The 10,249-nt window shown below is 36.9% G+C and overlaps 1 protein-coding gene across 1 annotated transcript in view; it reads left to right on the forward strand.

The window, feature by feature from the left end:
• The first annotated feature begins 229 nt into the window (after positions 1 to 229).
• The window catches only part of PLCXD3 (phosphatidylinositol specific phospholipase C X domain containing 3), a 967,154-nt gene continuing 957,134 nt past the window's right edge, over positions 230 to 10,249 (forward strand). The window contains exon 1 of the mRNA XM_044069778.1: positions 230 to 833. Coding sequence (XP_043925713.1) covers positions 731 to 833 — 103 coding nt within the window. The 5' untranslated portion in view covers positions 230 to 730. The remainder of the gene's footprint in view (positions 834 to 10,249) is intronic.

The following is a 10,249-nucleotide window of genomic DNA, read 5'->3' on the forward strand; positions in this document are numbered from 1 at the left end:
TCTGGTGCTTCTGTCCACAACAGTAGGCTTAAAATCAGAGACTATGGTTTGCTTCTGTATATCGATACTGCTGCCGTGGATACAGGGGAAACACTTAAAATAAAAAAGGCAGACAAGAGAGGCAGGTTAAATGAAGGGGAGTAGGCGACCTGGTGGAATGATGCCTTTGGGAACGTCATTGACAGGCTGCAGACGCCAATGCGTTTTAGCCAGGTCTAGGACAGCAGACAATGGCACATCTCGGCACACCCCTTAGAGCAAAGCTCCAAGAGTACAAGTGAGACGTTTTGTAATGCAATTCATTGTTTCTCAGACCAGAATGCGTAATGCAAATAAGCCAAGGAATGGTTTCTAACTAGAAATCCATGTCTTCTTAACAACACACACACACACACACACACACACACACACACACACACACACACACACACACGTCAATAAAACACTTGGGTAGGCAACAATCCAGCATCATCTGTAACCGCGCAGGCTAGTGAAAGTCGCGCGTTGGAGTCCCTGAAGGGGAGGCAGCAGCTCTGAGGACTGACTCTTGTGTGTGAATAAAGACGGTGGGGTGGAATTAGCATGTGTGTCTGCGCCATCCGGTGGGTGTGGTGCTGAGTCTGAGCTGAGGGTGAACTAGTCGGGCGGCACTGGTGGAGCAAACCTAGGAGTTTTATACTACAGGCAGCGGGAAAAGGGCAAGACCCACCTAAACCTGCAAGGTACCAGCATGGCTACATCTTTGGGAAAGAACGACGTACAGTATGCAGACTGGATGGCAAGTTTGCCCAAGACTATCCAAAGCGTTCCCCTCACCAACCTGGCCATCCCAGGTAAGGGAGAGTTTTTACTTTTTTCTCCGATAACTGTTAACTAGCATCTTAAATTGCTTAAGGTAAGTACGGAATAAAAAAATGAGCACAACACAGAATTACAGTCTTCATTATTTTAAACTGTTGGGAATATATGTAGAAAAAAACACACAATGTTGGCGGAACCACTCCAGGTTTTCAGATGTTATGATCACATTTAACTTATTTGTTAAAAATGTCCTTTTTGTGACATGTTTCCTTTCCGTTATAATCTGAATTCAAAGTCGCCTGTGCATCTGACAATCTTTTCACCTAATATTTGCATTGGATGTATCTACTGAAACTACTCCTCCCTGTCCTCATGGAGTCATTAATATTCTCAACAACAGCAAATATTAAAGAGACCTGTCTGCAGTAAGTAAGGTATGAACGCAGAGCTAGCTGAATGACCACTGATTTGGGCAGGAAAAAACACGGAAATAAAGGGCTCATTAAGATAATGTTATTGTACCGTTACCTACCCAGTTCGTCCAGGCATCTTCATTTGATAAGGGTTATTAATGATGACATAATGTAACCCATCTGCTATTTTGGAAGCATATTTGCACTGAAGTAAATGTGTACTGTGTCAATCAACACCTTAGTATTCTGCAGCTCCTCCGAAAACAATATGAGTTACAAACTGTAATGTGTTTTATCACTAGTCTTACTGTATATAAGTGCAAAACATTAATGCAAAAAAAAAAAAAAAAAAAAAAATACTACAACCGTAAATTAAAGATGTCAGTCGTCAGATGCATCTTTTTCCTGCAAGTGATGATGCATTGAATGTTTTCAAATTCAGTCGCTTTCCTTGAGAAATTGACTTTGACTTCTTCTCAGTAGCTGATAGGACATATCGAGAACATCAAAGCATACTGTGGCATAAAGAGCAAGATTCTGTCAATCAGACATCTGGCATTGTTACTTCGGGGTAGCTGGAGTATCAGTGGAGTATCAGTGATGTTTTTAAAGCCAGATACGTATCCATTGCAGAATATGAACGAGGGTGTAAAGCAGTACTGCTGTCAGCTGTCATTGTGTAGAAGCAGTTGTGCCACTGAGAGGTTAAAAAACATATATGCACATCAATAGGTAGATGATAAGGGGTGTAACAGTTTCAAATGGAACAGTGATATTCTAAGTCCAAGAAAAAGTGGCATTATCTATTGATCATTTTACCAGAATACTTTAATGGTAGATAGAACTAGTATTAGACAATAATTTATGCCACGAGGTTGGTTCTAAGTTAGTATATTGATGAACTGCATATTATTAAATAAGCTTCAAGCTACCTGTCTACAGTGGAAACTGAGTTGCTTGCATAATTTAAAACATCATGCAGTCTGAGCAAGCTAGACTGTGTGTTGAAGGATTTGATACTGGAAGCTAGTTTTGCTGTGGTTAACTGACTTGATGCTGCATTTAGGATTCGGTCATTCAGCTGGAACTTCCATGTATAAAAGGATCTAGTCTACTGATGTGACATCTGTTCTTAACAGCATACTTTCACAATGATTTGAAGAAAGTTATTTAAATATGTTCTATCGAGTCATCTAAGGTTTCTGCTGCACTTTATCTTCAGTATGTAAAATTGCTATGGTGTTTCTATCTGTTATCACATCAGAGAGGCAGCTGAAGTGCAATACCTCTTCTTATTTCAAACATTTAGTGACAAAAACAAAATATTATTTTAATGAGCACATAATGCTAAATCTGGATTTCTAGATATTTCATTAAAAAACTTTCACTATTTTGAAGATTTTCTTTTGGTTATTTTTTTTTTTATTGAAGAAGTAATTGTTTTGGTGTATTTAAACATGCAGGTTATTGAACTGTGACTGATGGACTTTATTGATATGTTATCACCACAATAATTTACTGATGTGTTGAGTTAATAACTTCATTTAGTAAGCAATCATTGGGAATATCAAATACTGTGATACATATAGAAGAAACAAATTTCTAGTTCTGAACTGCTACTGTAGTAAGAGTAGTTTTTTTCTTTCTTTTTTAACCAAGAAAATAAACACTTATTTCTCAGTAAGTAATTACAAATAAAAGTTTACTTCAGAGAAAAAAGATGCATTCTGGAGATTTCCAGAATAATTGCTGTCAGTGTAAGTCTGTCCTGATTCCAAAAGACCTGCTCTTAGTGTACGTGATTTACTTTAGCGTAAGGCCTGTCTATAAACAGGCCTGCACAGGTGCCTGGATTCCAAAACACCTGCTCTCAGCCTGATCTTAGAGTAAGTGACCACTTAAACTGAGAGCAAGTCTTTTGGAATATGGTCATTGTTCATATGGACACTTTATTTAGCATGGTGTTGTTTTGAGAATTATTCTACTGAGAAAACATCTAAAATGTCAATGATGGATATGTATATATCAATTGTTAATTAATTTAGTAGTTTACTTGAATAGAACAGAAAGGCATTTGCTATTAAAGCCCCTGTAAGTAGTGATCAGTGTATTATCTATATGGTGTTGTCACTGTTTTCAGGGGTCACACTACTAGCTACCAGTGTCCACCCTTTTTGCATTGTAAACAAACCTATTTGCAGTTCCAACAGAGGTAGATATGTCAGGGAATGGCACTACAAACACTGCAGTATCAGCTGTCCTTACCCTAGAGAAATGGGTTTAGTCAGATAACCCACTAAATTTCCAAAAACTGCAGTTAGCTTTTACACAACAGCTAAAAACTGAAAACTGATACCAAACTAGCCAGATTTACCTTTTATCATCTGAGGATGAAAAATGTTTATGCTGTATTTCCTCTGAACAATAATGTTTGCTTGATGCCAAAAACATAATGTGTATTATTTATTTTATGGGGGAACATATTACTGATGAAGGACTGTAGTTTTACATGGTAGTGTAGCTACAGTAAATACTGCTGCTTGTAGAAACAAGTATACATTAGTTTTAATAGGTAGATGCACTAGACATGAAGGTCTTTTTTTTTTTGGTTCCCCATATGACCTCACCTGATATCATCTCCACCTGAACCCAATCACCCATGCATTCCATGGGGACAGGAGCTGGCTATTCCCAGGGTAGAGGAGAGCCCTATGGCTCATTCATTCTGATATGGGCAGTCTCAGCAGTTCATCCATTCTCCTAGTGATAAGAGTCGGATGGTAGGGAGCGCGACAGCTTTATGGTCCTGTAGGGCAGCCCCCTCTGTAACAGGCAGAGCACCTTCTCCCATTCATCAGCATAGTGAGCTCTACCGCATGCTGCCTTTTGAGGGGAGTGGGCTTCTTCATGAAGAATCCATTTGACTTGTATGTCTGCATCATGATAACACGAGATCCCTATGCCCATATACTGTGGGTATAACCCATAGTGCGCCTGGTACGTGTCACTCAAGTGGTAAGAAAAAACTACTCCTCCCCAGGATAGGTGAGCTGGCAGGGACTAGTATTCCTCTGCTCTACTGCCAACTTCTACAGGCACTCAAGCCAGCAAATGAACCTGGATCTGCTGTGCCTTAGTAAGGACTTTATCCCTTTGCATTATGAAATTGGGGCCTACTTTTAGTCATAACTTGGTGAATAATCAGATGATTATTTTGCTAGCTCACCTGTGTATGTCACTGTAGTTTTGTGAGGTAGGTAGAAATGAATCATAGTGATGAAGAGAATGAACAGAAGGGTCCCCAGGACAGACCCCTGGGGTACTGAAAAATTAATGCATAGATCATGAGATCAAGACAGGCCCACTACCACTCCAAAGGAGCGTTTATGTAGGTAGTTGTTAAATTGCTTTAAGTCTGGTTGTTTTTATTAAATCAGTCTGTCTTATCCAAGAGCCTTTAAATTGGTGGTCCTTAAAAGTTGCCTTTGCAGTTTCATTGGTATTCATGAATGTATATGTGGTGTTCACAAGAAATGGTCATGTGGTAGAGCTACTGTGTCATTTATGATAAGTACGCCTAATCTTTTGGAGTACTCCATGGCCATTCAAGTGGTGTTTGACTGGATGGCCACAAGCCACTCATTTATATTAAATAGAGTAGATAGTAAATAGATTGTCCTATCTCAATCTGTCATGTTTTTGCTGCACCTGATCAGAGTTATGTTTATTAGTAAATGCATTCAGAAGTTTTAGTAAGATGTCAGTCTTTACAGAAATATAATATTTGCAGGAAATCACAATAAAGTTGCCATGAGGTTTTGTGAATGTGGGGTATAATACATCAGAATATGCTACACTGTAGTTTGGTATGGCATTTAGACAATGAGTGATTTATTTCATGGTATCTTCTTGAAAGTTAAAGTTGAGGCAGGGGAGGGATAAGTAATTTGGAAGCTATGTATTCATTTCAGAAGTGCAAGCAAAGACTTTCTTTCCTAATTCTTCTTAAAAAAAACATTTTAAGCGGTGGTTGTGCTACAGCTGTTGGCATGTTTTGGCTACCAGTAATTCTTTATAGGGTTTTTATTTTCCCCCTGATAAAGTCTTATAGATTCCAAGCAGAGAATCATGCCATTGTATGAGAACAGATTTGGCTCTCTGGATGTTTTCAGCATTCATTCCATTCAACATACCACACAGGAAACAAAGACTTTATACACCTAACTGTCTTTTTTTCCTAACTATAAAAGGAAATGAATATGTTATCTGTTTACCCTTCTTTTACAAAAGGAAACCACTTCTCTTGCAGATTTAGTAAGACATGGAACAAAATTCTAATGCAGTACTGCAGTCTAATTGTGATCTAATACAAATCCATTAAAACATTGCTCAGTTGTTAGCTCTGTGAGAAGTGACATCAGCTTGTCATTCCTGAAAGATTAGAATATTAGTGCTTTTCCAGAACATGCAGCTTGTTGGTTGAGAACGTAGTCATTGCTATGTAGTGATCACTGAAACTTGAAGATTTTACCATGACTTAGGGAACTTCTCTGGTCTGTTTGTTAGAACCCAAGTATATCTAAATATGTCTTGCAGTAAACCCATTCATTTTCTGTGTGAATGCATCTTAAGTAAGATGGTTTGTGTGAATGCTACTGGTTTGATGGGCCATTGTTAAGTGAAGTTAACCATCACTGCAGAGTTATGTTTTTTAATGAATACTGTGATAGACATAAAGAGGTCTTTTATTCCAGTCGATTGTTTGTGTGTGTGTGTGTGTGTGTGTGTGTGTGTGTGTGTGTGTGTGTGTGTATTAGGAGTTAATGTACTTGGCCAATCTCCATTTTGAGATTGCCTAAAACTGGGTAGTTACGTATTCACAAACTAGCTGATTATGGTTGTAGAGAAGCTTGGTCAAGATTCAATCAATGCACATTAAATTCCTAGCTACTAGAAAAAGGACACCCCATCTGCTATCCATAGTCAAGACTGCAACCGTAAAAGTGCTGGTAGTGTTTTTAACTGATGAAGGAGTGCAACTTCCTTACTTCAGCAATGTCTCTATGATGCCTACAGTCACTAGTTTGTGTATATATGCTAATGTTTCGTGAGAGATTAACATAGTCGAGATGCTGTTTGCACTTAAAGTTACATCAATTATCCAGTTACACTTAACAATGATAAACTAGACTGACATGAGTTAAACTGAATGTCTCCTTCCACTGGGAGAGTTGTAATAATTATAAGCAACAATTCAGGTTAGCCCAGTATTTATATAATGTTGAGCTGACTTAGAAATCATTGTTTGTCAGACTAGACCCTTTAAGAATGTTCTTGGATATCTGTAGTAGTAGTTACTGTGCATTATTGACCCAGGGAAGGGAGTGCCAAAGTGATGGCCAGTATATGGACTGATATACGATATATTTTAGATAAGTAGCATAATTTGGGAGGGTGCATAGGGCAATGGCTCAAATGATGTAAAACTTCACAACTGCAGTAATGAATTAGAAGATGAGCAGGTATAAAAAGTTATATCAGAAAGTAAATTACAAGAGTAGCGCAATGCTAAGGTTGAATGAATGTGGGGTGTGCAGTGTGGGAACCTTCCCAGTGCCACTCTAATCAATCAGCGAGACAGATTTTGCAGCCCTGGCTTTCTGATTCCTAGTAGCTGGTTGGAAAATTAGCCAGTCAGAGACTGTGACAAGATATCTTATTTGAACTTTAAGTTAATTAAGGAGCAAGAAAAAAAAACAGATTTAAATCCAGGTTTCACAGAAAAGAGAATTCTAGTAACATATATTTACATGTAAGTGGCAACCATCCACTTTACCATAATAAAAGCACAGTGAAGGGTCAAATGGTTTGGGTTGCTTGAATGACCTCTGAGAAGTATTAACTCTCAGGAGAGCTAGAAATAGTGGACTATTTTTAGAAAGGGGTTACCATGAACCCTTAGTTACAGGAATAAAGAAATAAATCTTAGAGGGGTGGAGTATTAAATATATTCTTCTTTTGGACTTGAAGGGTAAAAATCAAGCAATTAAATCATCTGAATGATGATGGTTGTAGAACAACATGTACACCTATGGACTTAGAAACTGACCCAAAGATGGTTCAACCAAGGAAAATAGAAGTAAGTTATGCTAGATCGTTGACTTTAAATATAATTATGATATATTTGCGATACAAACGATGGTTTGAAAGTAATGGGGCATCTTTTCTAAGATACCCAATGAGTTGGAATTCTTTTCCCAACCCCCCTTTATAGTTACAGGAAAGGACTAAATATTAAATATATTTTAGAAGTGTGGTCTGGTAAAGGAAATATGTTTAATAATTCTTGAAAAGTAAGTACCTATAAATGTTGGGCTTGTCATCACTTTAAATATATAGCAAACTGTGGTGATTTGAATATCCTCACTATAAGGATTCCCATAAAGGCTAATAGACATTTTTTACTGACAAATCTGTTATTATTTTTATGTTGGTATGATGGAAAGAACTTTAAAAACTAGGATATATAAGCATTACTATGATATAACCAGATGTACTGAATGTAATTCACTATATATGCATCTTAAGGGTTGTGAAAAGGTATGTTTTTATTCTGGATATTAGAAAAGGTGGAGCCAAACCCAAGGGGTTGACAACTGGAAGCGCGGTTAGAATACTGCAAATTAGTTTGCGGCTACGACTTAATGCGGGTACCCCTCCAGGACTCAATGGGCAAATATCTCTGGGTCCTGTTTTGAAAATACGAGCAGATAAATTGTAATTAAATTATTTAATTTTATTAAACATATTTATCTATGTATTTACTACTTTAAAGGGCTGTGTAAAAACTATTGTTGAAAGATAAAAGTGTGTACATTTTAATCATTAGGAACAAGAATCGTATTTAATATTACAATTGTATAAATCTTAATTTTAATGTATGATTTTATTGCAAATAGTTTTAGCATCATTTAGCAAAGGAAGTGATGCAATCTTGTTAATTAAATTGTTTTATTTATAAAGATAAATAAGAGCTAGGAACATTCTGCTTGTTATTAGTCTGACAAAGTCGATGTATAAGATGAAAGTGTTCAATAATAAACTATTTGTAAGTGTTCAACCTTGATTGATTTGGGGGTACCAGTGTCAAGGTGCACTTGTTGGTCTTTAGTATCTTTTTTGTACTTCATTCCTGCTGACTACTACAATGTGAAAATATTTTCTATAACTGCAGCTGTAACTATTGCAGTGTAGTAACCAGTTATGGAATAAGTACTTTTGTCACTTTAAGTAACATTGCAAACCATATATTTAAATAAATTTGCTTTCCAAATTTTTTTAAAAAAGAAGAAATACTGAAATCACAGCAATTTATGATCTAAGAGAAAATTCAGGCTTTAATCATAGAATAAAGCAAGCAAATATGAATATCAGCTAAACAGAGAGGCTATTCAACACATTATACTATACCATGCTGTAAATATTTTAAATGTATATATAACCTTCAAAAACAGAAAAAAAAACACCTGTTACATTTGATTGGCAGTGGATAAACTTTTAGCCTGTAAATTATTTGCTTTCCATGTAATTTTTCATTTTCTTCCATGGAAGAGCTAAGGCAACATAACGTTAGAATTCATATTTTGTTGCAGTTACCCATTGTTTTTTATTTATTCATTCATTCCTTTCTTTCTTTCTTTTATTTTCTGACACCTGTTTTTTGAAGCTGTCCAGTTATTTACCGGGAGTAAAGCACATAGTTAATTCTGCATGTGATACCAGTTCAAAGCAAGATGCTCTTATGTATACACACACACATGCACGCACACACACACACACACACACACACACACACACACACACACACACACACACACACACACACACACATGCATGTAGATACACACACACACACACACACACACACACACACACACACACACACACACACACAAGCATGTAGATACACACACACACACACACACACACACACACACACACACACGCACGCACACACACACACACATGCATGTAGGTACACACACACACACACACACACACACACACACACACACACACACACACACACACACGCACATAGATATATACACACTTAGTGCCTCACGCACTTACTCATGCACCACGTGTATACCTACGGATAATATGGATGATGACTGATTTACATACAAAATGTCTGGGGATGTGGGAAGAAACCATAAAACCTGAAGAGAACCTGTCAGAGACAGGCAGGACCAAAGGTCTGAACATATAAGGCACTCTGTCTTAGAACCAAATTAGAGAACCAAGCACTGTTTGGCAACTGTGCTAACCACTTACAACTGTGCTTCAGTAAATTAATTATCGTTGCATAAATGGAAATATTTTGCTTCAGAGTATAAGGTTATAATGGCTTTTCTTTTCCAGTTTAATAATTGCATTATCAAATTTAATTCTGCTTAGGAATACCTGCTGTATTTTAAGAGAAGCATGTGGTTTCTACAAAACTAAACTGCAGAATAATTACTAACAAAGGTGTTAAATAATCAGATTCTTTGGGAATTTACTTATGTATAGAGAAGAATATGACCCATCAGTAGAGAGTTATATCTGTAAAAAAGAGAGAGAGAGACTGTCAAATAAAGTAATGTCATACATTAATGCATAAGTCTAGAAGAATGGATTTGTGGACTCCATTTCTCAAATATAACATCTGACGGGGTGAGTTTTATAAGTGTAAGAAATAAAGTGCAATTTTACCACATAAGAAGTAAAGCTGGGAATTCACTGCAGCACCTTAAAATGTTTTGGAGCTCTCTGCACCCCGTGCACCCAAACCTTTGCAAGCTATATATACTATGAGTTTACTGAACTTCAGAAGAGGGGGAATTCTATGAGATGCTGCATACGTACCCTTGGTTTATATTCTTTAAATCCCTTATACCTTTAGCTTCAATTTTGTTATACTGCATTACAAAACACTAGTACAATCAGATAAAATACATGCCAAACAAAATACTAAATACACCAAAACAATA

This window comes from Protopterus annectens, chromosome 1.part0 (assembly GCF_019279795.1).
Source record: "Protopterus annectens isolate FY-2018-M chromosome 1.part0, PAN1.0, whole genome shotgun sequence".
NCBI lineage: Eukaryota > Metazoa > Chordata > Ceratodontiformes > Protopteridae > Protopterus > Protopterus annectens.